This window comes from Mobula hypostoma, chromosome 23, assembly GCF_963921235.1.
Source record: "Mobula hypostoma chromosome 23, sMobHyp1.1, whole genome shotgun sequence".
In the NCBI taxonomy this organism is placed as follows: domain Eukaryota; kingdom Metazoa; phylum Chordata; class Chondrichthyes; order Myliobatiformes; family Myliobatidae; genus Mobula; species Mobula hypostoma.
This window is the reverse complement of record NC_086119.1, coordinates 2,755,523-2,774,758: the sequence shown is the minus strand read 5'-3', so window position 1 is coordinate 2,774,758 and position 19,236 is coordinate 2,755,523. Positions and strand designations below refer to the sequence as shown.

Sequence of the window (19,236 nt, the reverse complement as noted above, 5' to 3'; positions counted from 1 at the left end):
GCCCCGCCTCTCTCTCAGCTGAGCTTTTGACCCAAGTCCCTGTTTTGTCTCCGCCAGGCGTTCGGAAATGCAAAGACTCTCCGTAATGATAATTCGAGCAGGTTCGGCAAGTACATGGACGTCCAGTTCGACTTCAGGGTGAGAAAGGGGCATGTACAGGATCTGGGGTGTGAGGATATTGGGAAACACAGCCAGAGAGGACGGCGTTGTCCGAGTCTTTGAGAGTCAGTGAGCTGTGTGTGTGGGGAGGGTGTGAGGGCACCGTGTTTGCCCCACAGTGTGGGAAGGGTCACTCGGTAGTGTACAGTATTTGTGGGGCTTGGATGCATGGAACAGCACTCTGCTGTTGTCCTGTTGCCCAGGAATCATGCAGTTGACATGTTGCCTAGTGTTGTCCTATTGCCTGAGTGTTGGTCAGTTAACCTGTTGACTGGGCGTTGTGCAGTCGACCCATTGCCCGGGCGTTGTGTGGTCGGCCTGTTGCCCTGATGTTGACCTGTTGTCCTGGTGTTGACCTGTTGCCCGGGTGTTGTGCTGTGTTGTAGGGAGCACCGGTGGGAGGTCACATCCTGAACTACCTGCTGGAGAAGTCCCGGGTTGTTCATCAGAACCACGGCGAGAGGAATTTCCACATCTTCTACCAGGTGATTGAGGGAGGCGACAATGACCTTCTTCAACGGCTTGGCCTGGAGCGCAATCCACAGAGCTACCAGTACCTCGTCAAGGTAGGTGCTGGGGAAGAGGGGGCTGAAGGAGGTAGGGTTGTGGGGGGAGAGCACACAGTGATGGTCACCTGCCTTCTCTGGGGACCTCACTAAAACTCTTGGTCAGGTCTGCATCCCTCCGGTACTGTAGGGCTGCACTCTCCCTGCCTGATTTACTAAGATCTCTCTCCCATCCCATCCGTGCCATGAACTGTGTCAATAACCTTAAATTCCTCGGCTTTGCCTGTGATAGACCAGGATCTGCCCTGAGTCCGGCCGTAAGTCTGTCACAAAGAAGACACAACCCTCCTCTGCTTTCTTAGGAGTTTGTGTATATCGGTATGTCAGCTAAAACTTTCACAAACCTGTAGGTGCACAGTGGGGAGTATCCTGACTGGTCACATCACCCTTGCTGTGGAAAAGGCTACAAAAAGATGTGGATCTGGTCCAGTCCATCACAGGCAAACGCTTCCCTGTCATTGAGCACATCTACAGGAGCATTGTCACAGGAGAGCAGTATCCATCTCCAGGGACCCCCACCACCCAGGCCACGCTCTCCTCTCGCTGCTGTCGTCAGCAAGGAGGTGCAGGAGCCTCAGGACTCACACCACCAGGTTCAGGAAAAGTTATTACACCTCAACCATCAGGTCCTGAACCGGTGTGGATAACTTCGCTCACCTCAACTCTGAACTGATTCCACAACCTACAGACTCACATTGTAAGTGTTTTTATTTGCACAGTTTGTGTTTCACACTTTGATTATTTGTCAGTCTTTGTATGGTTTTTATTTGTGAATTCTATTGTGTTCTTTTTTCCTGTAAATACCTGCAAGAAAATGAATCTTAAAGTGATGTGTTAATATATTGGTACTATAAACACACTGAACTTTGAGCAGAGTCTGCGTATACTCTTTGGTCGTTTTGCCTGTGATCAGTTGAGGCACGGCTCCTGCCACTGACTAGGTCAGCCCTCCTGGCCACAGCGCCTCTGTCACTTATAGCTGGCACCTTTATGATAAATGACTGGACTTCTCTATGACATATGACTGAGGGATTTGTCAGATCTACCCTCTACTGTATAGGTCTGGCTCAGTGTGCTGGAGATTTTCACGGTCTCTGTGCTGAAATGCATCTTTACAGTTACAACTTTTTTTAAGCAAAACTACAGGGTTTATTCACACACAAAATACAAACATCAGGGTTTTATAGGACTGTTAACAATTTCTAACTACCATCTATAAAACATTCAATTCCCTGCGAGGCCCACCATTCCTGATGTCCCCCACTGTACCCATAGTGACCACATTCTCCCTCCTCAAGGACTCCCGGGCATGAACGTAACCGCGGAAGAGGGGCAGGTAGTCACTTCACGCAGAGCCCCTCAACTGCCCGCTGCTTGGACCCATGAATGGCTATCTTGGCCATCCCAGAAACAAACCCACCAGTTAATCCTCCAAACAACCTGCCCCCTTCTGTACCGGGTCCCCGTAAATGAGGAGCGCGGGGCTGAAGTGTAACTAAAGCTGAACGGTAGCTCCTTCAGATGTCGAAACACTCCATGTAAGCGTGGTACACTGACTGCTCCTGGCCACAGAATGGACAGGTGGACGGGGTGTCGAAAACCTGTCGTACGGTACTGGCCTGTGCAACACCCTCCACCAACGCTAGGGGAAGGACCCCCCCATGGGCGTTTCATTGTGTTGCAGTAAAGGTTTCAGCGGGCAGAGGTTGCAGTGAAAGGGTGTCTGCACTGAGGAATGTTTCACACTGCTCTTGGTCCGTACACAGTGTGGCAGGACTGGGGTTGTTGAGGGCTGTGTTGGCGCGTGGCCAGGTGGTTAAGGCGTTTGTCTAGTGATCTGAAGGTCGCTAGTTCGAGCCTTGGCTGAGGCAGCGTGTTGTGTCCTTGAGCAAGGCACTTAATCACACATTGCTCTGCGACGACACTGTTGTCAAGCTGTATCGGTCCTAATGACCTTCCCTTGGACAACATCGGTGTCGTGGAGAGGGGAGACTTGCAGCATGGGCAACTGCTGGTCTTCCATACAACCTTGCCCAGGCCTGCGCCCTGGAAACCTTCCAAGGCGCAAATCCATGGTCTCATGAGACTAACGGATGCCTATTTGTTGAGGGCTTTTCTCAACTGCACCTATTGATGTGTTTGAATATTTAGAGACATTATGCCACTGTATGGTGAGTTGTACTGTTCTGTGCGTGGTCAAAAACCACAGACGGTCAGGGGAGAAACATGGCAAATCACACTCCCCCTGTGTTCTCTCCCCTGGCCTGCCCCCCCATATAGAACCTGAAGTGTGTATGGGAAACCCATGCAAGCACAGGGATAACGTGCAGACTCCACACAGACAGCACCTGAGGTCCGATTGAGCCCCCGGGTCTGGGGATGTGGAGAGAAGCTCTACCCTGTGAACAGCTCTGCTAATTTTTGGGGGTGGGTCGGTGGGAGGGTGGGTATTCCACCCAGAGGGGCTGGATCTCTGCCTAAAGGGGCAGGTAGGGTCTGTACACCCCCCCCCCCCATGTTGTCTGGCACCTAGGTGACCTACATCATCCTGCTGGGCTGTGGTGGGAGGGGGGAGTGACTAAGTGAGAAGACCACAGGGGCTTGGAGTCTGTGATGAAGGGAAGAGGGGGAGAGGGAGGGAGATTGGGGAGGGTGGTAAAGAGAGGGAGGAGGGTGGTGGTGGGTGGGATGGAGGATGAGGGTGAGAGGATCGGGGGAGAGTGAGTAGAGGGAGATGGGGAGGGGTAGGGAGAGGGACGGGGAGGAGGTTGGATTATTGGGAGCTGGAGAACTATGTCTCTATTGCAGGGTCACTGTGCCAAGGTCAGTTCCATCAATGATAAGAACGACTGGAAGACCGTACACCGAGCCCTGTCTGTCATCAACTTCAGCAGCACTGACATCGAGGTGAGGGGGGAGACAGTGAGAGCCTGGGGGCTGTTGTAAGAGGGGGTCTGGGCAGTGGGGATCACCTCTCCCCCTACCCCAGTCATCACCGAGGGGCGGTGCCTGGTTTGAGCCCTGATTCCTGGGACATTCCCTGAAGGCCTGAGGACCTGGGTATCCTCCCAGTGGGGAGGTATGGAGCTGTGTAGGAATGCTGGGGACATCCCCCTCTCCACATTCCCCCCTTCTGTACCCCCTCTCCCCAACCTACCTCTCTGCGTTCCCTCCTCCACGTGCTGCATGAAGCCCTCAGCTGGTTGTTGGGCTCAGTGCTGTAAGATGGATTGTGCAGGCGTCAGTGGGGGTGTGATGTGGGGTCCCTGATCTTTCTGCTACTGGCCGCTCCGCACAAGGTCATTCTCCCTGATGCTGGGGAGGACACGGTGCTCTGTGTTCCAAAATGTCCCCTCACGCTGGGTGGGCGGCTGAGCTGTAGGGAGCAAGGAGTGTGGGTGGGAACGGTGGGGACCTGTGCTTTCTCTGATATCACTCTCTTGTGTCTCTCTCTCTCTCTGGGACAGGAGCTGCTGAATGTCGTGGCGAGTGTCCTTCACCTGGGAAACCTGCAGTGCCTGGCAGACGACGATGGGAATGCGACCGTTAACGGGGAGAACCAGATACGCCTGCTTTCTCGGGTCAGTGCCACAGAATTGCAATCCACTGGGAAGTTCTGCTTGTGGCGGGTAGAGCGGAGGTCTTCGACGAAGCGGTCCCCAATTTATGACGGGTCTCACCACGGTAGAGACCCGACGACCAGCACAGTCTGAGGATGTGCTGGGGGCAGCCCGCCACATGCCACCACACTTCTGGTGCCAACAAAGCATGCCCACAACTTACAGAGCCTAACCCTTAGTGCCAACAAAGCGTGCCCACAACTTACTGAGCCTAACCCCTGGTGCCAACATAGCGCGCCCACAACTTACAGAGCCTAACCCCTGGTGCCAACAAAGCGTGCCCACAACTTACTGAGCCTAACCCCTGGTGCCAACATAGCGCGCCCACAATTTACAGAGCCTAACCCCTGGTGCCAACATAGCGTGCCCACAACTTACAGAGCCTAACCCCTGGTGCCAACAAAGCGCGCCCACAACTTACAGAGCCTAACCCTTAGTGCCAACATAGCGTGCCCACAACTTACAGAGCCTAACCCCTGGTGCCAACATAGCGTGCCCACAATTTACAGAGCCTAACCCCTGGTGCCAACATAGCGTGCCCACAACTTACAGAGCCTAACCCCTGGTGCCAACAAAGCGCGCCCACAACTTACAGAGCCTAACCCTTAGTGCCAACATAGCGTGCCCACAATTTACTGAGCCTAACCCCTGGTGCCAACAAAGCATGCCCACAACTTACAGAGCCTAACCCTTAGTGCCAACAAAGCGTGCCCACAACTTACTGAGCCTAACCCCTGGTGCCAACATAGCGCGCCCACAACTTACAGAGCCTAACCCCTGGTGCCAACAAAGCGTGCCCACAACTTACTGAGCCTAACCCCTGGTGCCAACATAGCGCGCCCACAATTTACAGAGCCTAACCCCTGGTGCCAACATAGCGTGCCCACAACTTACAGAGCCTAACCCCTGGTGCCAACAAAGCGCGCCCACAACTTACAGAGCCTAACCCTTAGTGCCAACATAGCGTGCCCACAACTTACAGAGCCTAACCCCTGGTGCCAACATAGCGTGCCCACAATTTACAGAGCCTAACCCCTGGTGCCAACATAGCGTGCCCACAACTTACAGAGCCTAACCCCTGGTGCCAACAAAGCGCGCCCACAACTTACAGAGCCTAACCCTTAGTGCCAACATAGCGTGCCCACAACTTACAGAGCCTAACCCCTGGTGCCAACATAGCGCGCCCACAACTTACAGAGCCTAACCCTTAGTGCCAACAAAGCGTGCCCACAACTTACTGAGCCTAACCCCTGGTGCCAACATAGCGCGCCCACAACTTACAGAGCCTAACCCCTGGTGCCAACAAAGCGTGCCCACAACTTACTGAGCCTAACCCCTGGTGCCAACATAGCGCGCCCACAATTTACAGAGCCTAACCCCTGGTGCCAACATAGCGTGCCCACAACTTACAGAGCCTAACCCCTGGTGCCAACAAAGCATGCCCACAACTTACAGAGCCCAAGCCCTGGTGCCAACATAGCGCGCCCATAACTTACAGAGCCTAACTCCTGGTGCCAACAAAGCGTGCCCACAACTTACAGAGCCTAACCCCTGGTGCCAACATAGCGTGCCCATAACTTACTGAGCCTAACCCCTGGTGCCAACATAGCGCGCCCACAACTTACAGAGCCTAACCCCTGGTGCCAACATAGCGCGCCCACAACTTACAGAGCCTAACCCCTGGTGCCAACAAAGCGTGCCCACAACTTACAGAGCCTAACCCCTGGTGCCAACATAGCGCGCCCATAACTTACTGAGCCTAACCCCTGGTGCCAACAAAGCGTGCCCATAACTTACAGAGCCTAACCCCTGGTGCCAACATAGCACGCCCATAACTTACAGAGCCTAACCCGTACATGTCTAGAATGTGGGAAGAAACAAGAGCACCCGGAGGAAATCCACGCTGTCACAGGGAGAAAGAACCTCAGACAGTGGTGGTAATTGACCCAGAGTCACTGACATTATAAAGAGTTGCACTAGTCACTACACTATTGTGCCACCATGTTTTTCCCCACTTCCCCCCCCACCCCCATGTCGTCTCAGTCCAGTCCCATCGAGGAGAATCAGTGTCTGAGTGTTGCTAATCTGATAAAGCTTCCCTCCCATGGTACCTGCTACCCACCCCTCTCTCTCCCTGCTCTGACCCCATCACATTGTGCAACCCTCTCCCCTACTCCTTCCTCCAAAGCCTCAGTCATCCCCTGATGCTCCCAGAACTCTCAGTCATGGGGAAATGCAGCTTAGAAACAGCCCTTCAGCCCTCTCAATCTGTGCTGGCCCATTTACATTAATGCCATTTTGTATTCTCCCCACGTTCCCATTAACTCCCCCTGAGACTCTACCCAACACCCCAACATCACGGGCAGTTTGACAGCGGCTGATTAATCACCAACCTGCATATTGTTGGGATTTGGGAGGAAACTGGAGTCCCAAGGGAATCTCGCGCTGTCAGCTGGGAGAGCGTGCAGACTCCACACGGACAGTACCAGAGATCAAGATTGAACCGGTGTCCCTGGACCCGAGAGGCAGCAGCACCACTCACAGCACCATTCTACCTGAGAGGTCACTTAACGCCGCCCTATCAGGCCAGCCACAAAACCACAAGATATGGGAACAGAGTGAGGCCATTTAGCTTATCGAGTCTGCTCCACCATTCCATCATGACTGATTATTGTTCCTGTCAACTCCATTCTCCTGCCTTCTCCCCGTAACCTCTGATGCCCTGACTAATCATGAACCTATCAACCTGCGCTTTAAACGTACCCAATGACTTGGCCACCACTGCTTTCTGTAGCAAAGAATTCCACAGATCCACCATCCTCTGGCAGAAGAAATTCCTCCTCATCTCTGTTCTAAAGGGACGTCCTTCTATTGAGGCTGTGTCCTCTGGTCTTAGACTCCCCCACTATAGGAAACATCCTCTCCACATCCGCTCTATCTGTGTCCTCTGGTCTTAGACTCCCCCACTATAGGAAACATCCTCTCTGTTGAGGTCTTTCAGTATTCAAAAGGTTTCAGTAAGATCCCCCCTCATTCTCCTAAACTTTGTGCTGCTCATACCTAGCCTGCCCCCACCCTCCCCACCTGTCCTGCCCTCACAGCAACCCTACACCTTACAATGAATCAACCTGAGTTGAATTGACTTTATTCCTTACATCTTTCACATACAAGAGGAGTAAAAATCTTTACGTTATGTCTCTGTCTAAGTGTGCAATATGCGATCATAGTAATTTATAATAAACAGAACAGCCAATGTAACATAGAAATACACTCAAATCAGCATGAGTTAATCAGTCTGAACTCTGAAGTTTACAGTGAAGTTTTCTTGTGCCTTACAGTTGCTGGGTGTTCCTGGTCCAACCCTGCGGGAGGCCCTGATCCACAAGAAGATCACTGCCAAGGGAGAGGAGGTGAGATGTACCAGTGTGTAGCCAGATGCTGGGTTGCAGTGTAATTTCCTGAGCCAGATGTGTGGAAGGTCTGTGTGTGTGTGTGTGTGTGTGAGAGAGGGAGAGGGAGGGGTGGATGGGCGGATGGGCCTGGGTGATACAGGGGGATCCAGGCCCCAGCCCCTGGACTGAGTGGCAGTGAAGTAACTGTGTTGTGGGCCCAGGCTCCCCTTACCAGATGGGTGGTTAAAGGATGCGATTGGGTGGGACGTGGTGGGGCTGGAGGCTTGTAAACGGCAGCCAGGCCATTCAGGACGTTCACACAGAGTGCAGTCAGATTCAGATTCATTTGTTTGTTCCACGTACATGGAAACATACGATGAAATGCATCCGTGCATTAACAACCAGCACATCCTCAGGATATGCTGGAGACAGCCCATGAGTCAGGGGCAAAGCCTCCAACCTCAGGAAGGATATGAGCTGTAGCAGGGCAGCACAGGGCAGGTGTTTATTGGGGAAATGTTCCCTTCCTGATCACTGTGTCTCCCTCTCTCCTCACAGTTGATCAGCCCCCTGAACGTCGAGCAGGCAGCCTACGCACGGGATGCTCTGGCAAAGGCAGTCTACGGACGGACCTTCTCTTGGCTGGTGAACAAGATCAACGAGTCCCTTGCTCACCAGGTAGGAGGTGGGAGTAAGCTCTCTCATTCACCCCGCACCACACACTCCACAGATGTCCAGGTGACACTGGCTATCCACAGACAGATGGTGATACCGTCCCCATGAACACAACACCGAGAAGAATCTGACCGCTGTCTACTCCAATTTATTAACAGCCCCGTCTCCTCTTTCCTCGTACAGAACCTTATCCTATGCCTTCTGGAAATCCAAATACCCTAGACCTACCACTTCTCCTCATCCACCTTAGGGAAATGCGTACAGTCATAGAACATTGCAGCATAGAAACAGGCCCTCTGGCCCATCTAGTTCATGTTTAGTCTCATTTACTAGCCCTCCATACACCTCCCATCTTTGTACCGATCCAAATTTCTCTTCAAGGTTGAAATCAAACCCACATCCATTGGCAGCTCATTCCACACTCTCACCACCCTCTGGGTGAAAAACCTCCCCCTCATGTTCACCTTAAAAAGGGCTTTCTCCCCAGCAAAAAAGAGCTCTGACTGGCGACCAGTCTGGAGATTGGAAGTTTTGAGAGGAGGGGACTTCACTCAGGTCCACTGCCCGAGTAGAAAAGCCAGCAGCAGGTCACTACGGTGGAAAAGAGCTTTAACCACTGACTAACTGGTGTTTGGGATTGAATAGCAAGAGCAAGTTAAAGGAAGGCAGGGGCAAGCAGAGCAGCCATCGTCTGAGTGGACGAGTCGGAGTGGTGATCTTGAGGCTTCACTCAGAGAAAACAAAGAAAAGAAAAGCTCAAGTGAAGTTCCCATCTTTATACCTGCTCAGCTAGGACAGCAGAGATGCCAGGCAGGATAGTGCAATGCTTCTCTTGAAAAATGTGGGAAGACTGGGAGATGTCCAGTGTCCCTGGCCACTAGAGCTGTGAGAAGTGTATCCAGCTACAGCTTTAACAATCTGCGTTAAGGAATTGGAGCTGGAACTGGATGAATTCACGATCATTTGGGAGGCTGAGGGGGTGACAGGTGGGACATTTCGAGAAGTAGTTATGCCCAAGGTGCAGGACACAGGGAACTGGGTGACAGTCAGGAAGGGGAAAGGGGTTAAGTGGCCATCCCCCTCAACAACAGGTATATCAGTTTGGATACTGTCGGGGGGTGACCTAACAGAGAAAGTCACAATGGTCGGGTCTCTGGCACTGAGTCTGTTTCTGTGACTCAGAAGGGAAGGGGGCGAGCTGTGGTGATAGGGCATTCGTTAGTTATGGGAATGGGCAGAGGGTTCAGTGGGTGAAAATGAGATTCCCAGATGGTAGGTTGCCTCCTGGGCACCAGTGTCTGGAGTATCTTGAGTGGGAGGGTGAACAGTCAGATGTCGTGGTCCATGAAATGGAATGGGTAGGATGAGTGACGAGGTTCTGCAAAGGAAGTTCAGGGAGTTACGTGCAAAGCTAAAGGGCAGGATCACCAGGGTTGTGATCTCAGGATTGCTACCCATGCCAAGTGCTGGCCACAAAAACAAAGGAGCTGGTTCTGGATTACAGGAATGGAGTTGGGCTAACCCCTATTGACATCAACGGATCTGGGGTTGAGAGGGTAAACAGCTTCAAGTTCCTTGACATCCACATCACCGAGGACCTCACGTGGTCTGTAAACACCAGCTGTGTGGTGGAAAAGGCACAACAAGCCTCTTTCCCCTCAGTCATTTGAGGAAGTTTGGTATGGGCCCCCAAATTCTAACAACTTTCTACGGGGGCACAATTGAGAGTATTCTGACTGGCTGCATCACTGCCTGGTATGGGAATTGTACTTCCCTCAATTGCAGGACTCTGCAGAGAGTGGTGCGGACAGCCCAGCACATCTGTAGTTGTGAACTTATCATGATTCAGGACATTTACAAAGACAGGTGTGTAAAAAGGGCCCGAAGGATCACTGGGGACCCGAGTCACCCCAACCACAGTCTATTCCAGCTGCTACCATCCAGGAAACGGTACCACAGCATAAAAGCCAGAACCGGCAGTCTCTGGGACAGCTTCTTCCACCAGGCTATCAGACTGATGAACTCACACTGACGAGTGTATTTTATATTACATTGATTGTTCTATTTATTATAAATTATTATAAATTACTATGATTGCACGTTGCACATTTAGATGGAGACGTAACGTAGAGAGTTTTACTCCTCACGTATGTGAAGGATATAAGAAATGAAGTCAATTCAAATAGCTTTTTAGAGCAGATCGTGGTTGAGCCTGCTAGAAGATCAGCTGTGGAGAAAAAGATTTTGGAGAAACAGATTAACAGAGCAAAAATTAGTGGCAAATTAGAGGATTGGAGGGATTTTAAAAAACAACAGAGGGCACCAAAATAAAGTCATTAAGAAGGTAAAGATAGAATATGAAAGTAGGCTAGCCAATAATATTAAACAAAATACCAAAATTTTCTTCAGATACATAAAACGTTAAAGAGAGGCAAGAAATGATGCTGGACAACTGGAAAACAATGCTGGAGAAGTAGAAATGGGGGACAACAAAATGGCAGACGAACTGAATAGGTATTTTATATTAGTCTTCACCATGGAAGACACCAGCTGTTTGGTGGAAGTTTTAGGTGTTGGGGATCATGAAGTGTGTGAAGTTACCATTGCTAGGGAGAAGGTTCCTGGAAAACTGAAAGGTCTGAAGGTAGATAATTCACCTGGACCAGATGGTGTACGCCCCAGGGTTCTGAAAGAGGTGGCTGAAGAGATTGAGGAGGCATTAATAATGGTCTTTTAAGAATCAGTAGATTCTGGAATGTTTCTAGAACACTGGAAGATTATAGATGTCATTCCACTCTTCAAGAACGAAGAGAGGTAGAAGAAAGGAAATAATAGGTCAGTTAATTTGACCTCAGTGGTTGGGAAGATGTTGGAGTCGATTCTTAAGTATGTATTTTCAGGGTGCTTGGAGGCACGTGATAAAATAGTCAGTATGGTTTTCTCAAAAGAAAATCTTGCCTGACAAATCTGTTGGAATTCTTTGAAGAAATAACAAGCAGGATAGACAAAGGAGAATCAGTTGATGTTGTGTACTTGGATTTTCAGAAAGCCTTTGACAAGTATCACACATGAGGCTGCTTGACAGGTTACGAGCCGTGATATTTCATGAAAGAGTTTAGCTTGGATAAAGCAGTAGCTGGTTGGCAGGAGGCAGAGTGGGGATAAAGGGAGTCTTTTCTAGTTGGCTGCCAGTGACTAGTGGTGTTTCACAAGGGTCTGTGTTGGGACCGATTCTTTTTGCATTATATGTCAATGATTTGGATGATGGAATTGATGGCTTTGTTGCAAAGTTTGCAGACAGTATGAAGATGGGTGGAGGAAGTAGGCTACAGAAGAACTTAGATTAGGAGAATAGGCAAAGAAATGGCAGATGGAATACAGTGTTGGGAAGAATATGGTCATGAACTTTGGTAGAAGAAATGAAAGGGTTGACTTTTTTAAATGGAGAGAAAATACAAATAAAAAACTGAGACGCAAAGGGACCTGGGAGTCCTTGTGCAAGATTCCCTAAAGATTAATTTACAGGTTGAGTCTGTGGTGAGGAAGGCTATTATTCCTCTCCATAGATGCTGCCTGACCTGCTGAGTTCGTCCAGCTTTTTGTGTATGTTGCTAGGGATTTTAAGGAGATTTGAAGGGTGAGTTTTGCACGCAGAAGGTAGTGTTAGTATAAAAGAAGCTATCGGAGGTGATGAAGTCAGATCCAATAATGATTATTATAAGGACAAGGATTGGAGAGATGTAAAGGATATGGTCTGTTGTGGGCAAATAGGTTTAGTGTAGATAGCCATCAGAGCTGGCATGGAAGAGGTGGGATTAAAGTACTGTATAAGGTGTTGGTGAGGCTCAATTTGGAGTACTGTATCCAGTTCTGGTCACCTACCTACAGAAAATACGTCAATAAGATTGAAAGAACACAGAGAAAATTTACAAGGATGTTGCTGGGACACAATGACTTGAGCTATATGGAAAAGTTGAATATGTTAGGTCTTTATTCCCTGTGGGAGAATGAGGGAGATTTGATAGGGGTATTCAAAGTAATGAGGGGTATAGATAGGGTAAATGTAAGCAGGCTTTCCTACTGAGACTAGAACAAGAGGTGAAAGGTGAAATATTAATGGGAAGATGAGGGGAAATTTCTTCACTTAGAGGGTGGTGAGAGTGGAATGAGCCACGAGTTCATGTGGTGGATAAGGTTCGATTTCAACATTTAAGAGAAATCTGGATGGGTATGATCTGGGTGCAGGTTGATGGAACCAGGTAGAATAATTCAGTAAATACTAGATGGGCTGAAAGGCCTGTTTCTGTGCTGTAGTGCTCCATGACTCTATGACCTGTTTCTTTATTACCTGATTCAATGATTATCTCACTCATTGGGCCCAGTGTTTACCAGAGGAACTTGTGTCAGCTGTAGGAATATTTACATTATTTGCAGGTTTGCTCTCAAGCTTCATCTTCTCCATGGCAATATTTTTAGTCAGTCTTTGCTGGTTTCAAAATGTCCCAGTTCTATGGGCTCCTGTGACACTCCACAATTACTCCTGTTACTCTCTGCCGTTACTCCTGTTACTCTCCTCCGTTACTCCTATTACTCTTTACTGTTACTCCCGTCACTCTCCGCCGCTACTCCTGTTACTCTACTGTTTCTCTGTCCTTCTCACTTGGAGTCAGCTCAGACAGGTGGACGCTTATCCCAGAAATATTCCTTCCAAAGCACAATGTACCATGCAGGGATTTCAGAAATTCAACCACTGTCTTTAACCCATCTCCCCAGTCCTTTGTAATTACCTTTAATAAAGGACGCTGATTTCAGTCCCATGCTGGAGTGCTTGGGTATGTGCCCTGGGTCAAGGAATGGAACTGGATCACAGGGTATTAAAGGAAACGTCCAGCCAGTGGTGGGGGTCAAGGATACGTGGTGGGGGCAAGGACACGTGGGGAACAAGGACACGTGGTGGGGGTCAAGAACACGTGGGGAACAGGGACACGGGACAGGGACACGTGGGGAACAGGGACACGTGGGGACAGGGACACGGGAACAGGGACACGTGGGGACAGGGACACGTGGTGGGGGTCAAGGACACGTGGTGGGCTGAGAGGGCTTGAGTCACAGGGACAGACATTCTGACCACCGACGGTTGGTTGGAAGTGGGTGACCAGGAGAAGCTGTGGTGTGACCTTGGGGAACTTGGGGACAGGACAGGTTGGTGGGGCCCATTTCGAGGACGGATATCCGAAACCCAAGATTCTGCAGATGCTGGAAATCTTGGAGGAACTCAGCAGGTAAGGCAGCATCCATGGAGAGGAATAAACAGCTGATGTTTCGGGCCGAGTCCTGATGAAGGGTGATGGCCTGAAACATCAACTGTTTACTCCTCCCCACAGGTGCCTGACTTGCTGAGTTCCTCCTGCACTTTGTGTGTGTGTGTGTGTGTGTTGCTCTGCCTGTCTTTGGGTAGCTCCACTTTGTTTGTCACCTACAGGACTCCACGTACTCAGAGAACTACAGACCCAATGTCATCGGGCTGCTGGACATCTACGGGTTTGAAGTGTTTCAGCACAACAGGTAGGTGGATACCAACCTCCACAGAGATCCATCACTGCTCTTGCCTGTCCATTCTTCCATTCTAACCCTGCCTGCATCTCCCTGAAGAGATACCTCCACAGAGATACATCACTGTATCACTCTTGCCTGCCCATTCTTCCATCCTAACCCTGCCCGCATCTCCCTGAAGAGATACCTCCACAGAGATACATCACTGTATCACTCTTGCCTGCCCATTCTTCCATTCTAATTCTGTCTCCATCTCACTGCTCTTGTCTGTCCATTCTTCCATTCCAAACCCTGCCCGCATCTCCCTGAAGCACTGCTATCAGTAAACTAGAACACAGTGCAGTGCAGATCCTTGGTCCCACAATCTGACAATCTTTTAATCTACTCTAAGATCAATCTTACCCTACCCTCCCACATAACCCTCCAATTTTCTTTCGTCCATGTGCCTATCTAAGAGTCTCTTAAATGTGCCTCTACTGTCACCCCGGGCAACATGAACACCTACCTCTGACATTCCCCTTATACAGTGCCTATAAGAAGTATTCACCCCTCCCTGCAAGTTTTCCAGTTTTATTGTTTCACGACATTGAGTCACAGTGGATTTAATTTGGCTTTCTTTGACACTGGCCAACAGTAAAAGACTCATTTGTGTCAAAGTGAAAACAGATCTCTACAAAGTGATCTAAATTAATTACAAATATAAAACACAAAATAATTGATTGCATAAGTATTCACCCCCTTTAATATGACACAACAAATCATCACTAGTACACACAATTGGTTTTACAAGTCACATAATTAGTTAAGGTGTCCTAGCTGTGTATAAACCTACATGCAGTCAAGGTGTTTCAATAGATTGCAGTCAAAATACACCTGTATCTGGAAGGTCCAACTGCTGGTGAGTCAGTATCCTGGCAAAAACTACACCATGAAGACAAAAGAACTCTCCAAGCAACTCTGTGAAGAGGTTATTGAAAAGCACAAGTCAGGAGATGGATGCAAGAACATTTCCAAGTCACTGAGTACAGTTAGGTCAATCGTTAAGAAATGGGAAGAATATGGCAGAGCTATAAATCTGCCTAGAACAGGACGTTCTCAAAAACTGAGTGATGGTGCAAGAAGGGACTTGTGAGGGAGGCCACCAAGAGACCTGGAGGAGTTACAAGCTTCAGTGGCTGAGAGGGGAGAGACCGCACATATAACTGTTGCCTGGGTGCTTTTCCAGTCGCAGCGTTATGGGAGAGTGGCAAAGAGAAAGCCACTGTTGAAAGAAACATGCTGTGGGGATGCTTCACTGCAGCAGACCCTGGAAAGCTTGTGAAGGTAGAGGGTAAAATGAATGCAGCAAAATACAGGGAAATCCTCGAAGAAAACCTAATGCAGTCTGCAAAAGAACTGCGACTTGGGAAATTTGTTTTCCATCAAGATAATGCCAAGCATAAAGCCAAAACTTCAGAGGAATGGCCTAAGAACAGCAAAGTTAATGTCCTGGAGTGGCCAACTCAGTCCAGACCTCAATCCAATTGAGAATTTGTGTCTGGATTTGAAAAAGGTTTTTCACTCATGATCCCCATGCAATCTGACAGAGCTTGAGCAGTTTTGTAAAGAAGAATGGGGAAAATTGCAGTGTCCAGATGTGCAAAGCTGATAGAGACCTATCCACACAGACTCAAGGCTGTAATTGCTGCCAAAGGTGCATCTACTAAATACTGGTTTGAAGGGGGTGAATACTTATGCAATCAATGTTTACAAAACATTGTTCTGAGTTTAATAATTGGAATAAATATAGACCAATTTGTAGAAATTTGTTTTCACTTTGACACGAAGGAGCCTTTTCTGTTGAATCAGTGTCAGATAAGCAAAATTAAATCCACTGTGATTCAATGTTGTAAAACAATAAAACATGATTACTTCTGGGGCAGAGGGGGTGAATACATTGTACACCTTAAAAATATTCCCCTTTGTATTAGCCATTTCCGCCCTGGGAAAAAGGAGCTGGCTGTCCACTTGATTTTTGCTGCTTTTACTGAACACAATATTCCAAGTGTGGTCTAACCGGGCTGTATAGAGCTGCAGTATTACCTCATGGCATGTGAACCCAGTCCCCCGATTAATGAAGGCTAACACTAAATATGCCTTTTAATCTGTATACAGAGCACTCTGCAGTCACCTGACCTCTGACCCAGTCCTGGGGTCACTCTCTGACCCCTGACCCATGCCTTCTCCCTGGTCCTGTGATGTAGCTAAACCCCCTACCCCACCCCCCACTCAGTCAAAACTCACCAAGTCTTCTTGCTTCTCCTGAAGACTCTGAGAGGTTGGACTGACTTTATTGGGGGGGGGGGCGTTAGGCAGATATTATGGACCTGAGGGGTTGGCACTGGAGAAAGATGGTCCTGGAATGGGAGCTGGGGGGTGTTCCGAGGGGAACCGGAACGGGATGAGGTGGGTGGTGGTAGGGTTCTGCAGCAGTGTGGAGTGAGTGGGGTGGGGGGCATGGCTGTATCAGCCCCATCCTCTTCATCTCTGGTCATCCAGTGAAGAGGGGGGCAGGGAGGGAGGTAGATGTCCCAGTTAGTGTGCAAACTAGGATCGCTATTTGTGGCTCCTGCAGGCAGGCAGCTTGGGCTGACGGCCTGGCAATGTTCTGCAGGTATGTTCGTGCCCGGCAAAGAACACATGGTATCCATGGGGTAACAGAGAGACACTTTGGGACTGTTGGGCACCGCAGGGGGTAAATGCCATCTTCAGTGTGGATGGGAATGTGTGAGTCACAATTTCTGATTTTTGTTTGTAATGTAATTGTATTCTCATACTGCAGTGGCTATTAAGTGTATTTTTATAAAAAAGAAAGGACATGTAGAGGTCAGCGAGTGAGCTGCCCACACCAGGGTCAGTACAGGGCATGTTCTCCAGCGGGTGGGGGCGGGCAGAGCTGGAAACTTCAGGCTACCCTCACCCAGCGAACAGCTGATGAGCCACAGGCCGGGAGTGGAGGGGTTGGGTTGGGTGGTTCAGTGTGCCATTACTGTGTCCCTCTGCTCAGAAAGCCGGTCTCTCTCTCTGCACAGCTTCGAGCAGTTCTGTATCAATTACTGCAACGAGAAGTTGCAGCAGCTTTTCATCGAGCTGACACTGAAATCTGAACAGGAGGAGTACGAGTCGGAGGGAATCGCGGTGAGTCACGGGCAGGCTGCCCTCCGTAACTCTGCTCCAGCTGCCTCTGATACATGGCCCGAGGCACAAGGGAGCAGAACATGATACATCCCTACCTCATCCTCAATATCCCTCGAGCCCTTCCTCGCTCTCTCTCTCTGCATCTCCCCCCAAGCCCTCTTCAGCCTTCACGTTCTCCTTTCTCCTCAAACTGTCTGTATCTCTAGTTGTCCTCTTGTTGTGCACCTTCCCCCCATTCTCCTACTCAGCATGTGCTCCTATCTCTCCCAGTCTCCATTTTCCCCACCCCCATCGTCTCCTTGGCTCCATCTCCCCCTTCCTTCCATCCTGTCTCCTGTCCTCCACTCTCTCCCTCCCCTTCCACTCTCTCTCCGTACCCCACTCCTTTCCATCTCCGTCTCCCCCTTCCTTCCATCCTGTCTCCCGCCCTCCACTCTCTCTCTCCCCTTCCAGTCTCTCTCTCTACCCCACTCCTTTCCATCTCCGTCTCCCCCTTCCTTCCATCCTGTCTCCCGTCCCCCACTCTCTCTCTCTCCATCCCCAACAATCTCCCTATCGCCATCTCCCCCTCCCCCACTCTCTCATCCATTGCTTTCTCTTACCTCCTTCCCCCTCCGCTCTCTCCCCTTCCCCTCCGCTCTCTCCCCTTCCCCTCCGCTCTCTCCCCTTCCCCTCCGCTCTCTCCCCCTTCTCTCCCCTTCCCCTCCACTCTCTCCCCCTTCTCTCCCCTTCCCCTCCGCTCTCTCCCCTTCCCCTCCGCTCTCTCCCCTTCCCCTCCGCTCTCTCCCCCTTCTCTCCCCTTCCCCTCCGCTCTCTCCCCCTTCTCTCCCCTTCCCCTCCGCTCTCTCCCCTTCCCCTCTGCTCTCTCCCCTTCCCCCTCTGCTCTCTCCCCTTCCCCCTCCGCCCTCTCCCCTTCCCCCTCTGCCCTCTCCTCTTCCCCCTCCGCTCTCTCCCCTTCCCCTCCGCTCTCTCCCCTTCCCCTCCGCTCTCTCCCCTTCCCCTCCGCTCTCTCCCCCTTCTCTCCCCTTCCCCTCCGCTCTCTCCCCCTTCTCTCCCCTTCCCCTCCGCTCTCTCCCCCTTCTCTCCCCTTCCCCTCCGCTCTCTCCCCTTCCCCTCTGCTCTCTCCCCTTCCCCCTCCGCCCTCTCCCCTTCCCCCTCTGCCCTCTCCTCTTCCCCTCCGCTCTCTCCCCCTTGCCCTCCGCTCTCTCCCCCTTGCCCTCCGCTCTCTCCCCCTTGCCCTCCGCCCTCTCCCCCTTCCCCTCCACCCTCTCCCCCCCACCCTCTCCCCCTTCCCCTCCGCCCTCCCCTTCCCCTCCGCCCTCCCCTTCCCCTCCGCCCTCCCCTTCCCCTCCACCCTCCCCCTTCCCCCCGCCCTCCCCCTTCCCCTCCGCCCTCTCCCCTTCCCCCTCCGCCCTCTCCCCTTGCCCTCCGCCCTCTCCCCTTCCCCTCCGCCCTCTCCCCTTCCCCTCCACCCTCTTCCCCCCGCCCTCTCCCCTCCCCCCCCGCCCTCCCCTTCCCCTTCCCCTCCGCCCTCCCCCTTCCCCTCCGCCCTCTCCCCTTCCCCCCCGCCCTCCCCTTCCCCTCCGCCCTCCCCCTTCCCCCCCGCTCTCTCCCTTCCCCCCCGCTCTCTCCCCTTCCCCTCCGCTCTCTCCCCTTCCCCCCCGCTCTCTCCCCTTCCCCCTCCGCCCTCTCCCCTTCCCCCTCCGCCCTCTCCCCTTCCCCCTCCGCCCTCTCCCCACCCCCTCCGCCCTCTCCCCACCCCCTCCGCCCTCTCCCCCTTCCCTCCGCCCTCTCCCCTTCCCTCCGCCCTCTCCCCTTCCCTCTGCCCTCTCCCCTTCCCTCTGCTCACTCCCCCTTCCCTCCGCTCACTCCCCTTCCCCTCCGCTCACTCCCCTTCCCCTCCGCCCTCTCCCCTTCCCCCTCCGCCCTCTCCCCTTCCCCTCCGCTCTCTCCCCCTTGCCCTCCGCCCTCTCCCCTTCCCCTCCGCCCTCTCCCCTTCCCCTCCGCCCTCTCCCCCTTCCCCTCCACCCTCTCCCCCCCGCCCTCTCCCCCTTCCCCTCCGCCCTCCCCTTCCCCTCCGCCCTCCCCCTTCCC

At 51.5% G+C, this 19,236-nt stretch overlaps 1 protein-coding gene across 3 annotated transcripts in view; it reads left to right on the top strand.

Moving 5' to 3' along the window:
• The window catches only part of LOC134336876 (unconventional myosin-Ic-like), a 132,829-nt gene that overhangs the window by 71,960 nt on the left and 41,633 nt on the right, over window positions 1-19,236 (top strand). For all 3 annotated transcript variants that reach the window (XM_063031477.1, XM_063031476.1, XM_063031475.1), the window contains exons 5-12: window positions 58-138; window positions 546-725; window positions 3,534-3,632; window positions 4,193-4,306; window positions 7,684-7,755; window positions 8,296-8,415; window positions 13,895-13,977; window positions 17,037-17,142. In XM_063031477.1, coding sequence (XP_062887547.1) covers window positions 58-138; window positions 546-725; window positions 3,534-3,632; window positions 4,193-4,306; window positions 7,684-7,755; window positions 8,296-8,415; window positions 13,895-13,977; window positions 17,037-17,142 — 855 coding nt within the window. The remainder of the gene's footprint in view (window positions 1-57; window positions 139-545; window positions 726-3,533; window positions 3,633-4,192; window positions 4,307-7,683; window positions 7,756-8,295; window positions 8,416-13,894; window positions 13,978-17,036; window positions 17,143-19,236) is intronic.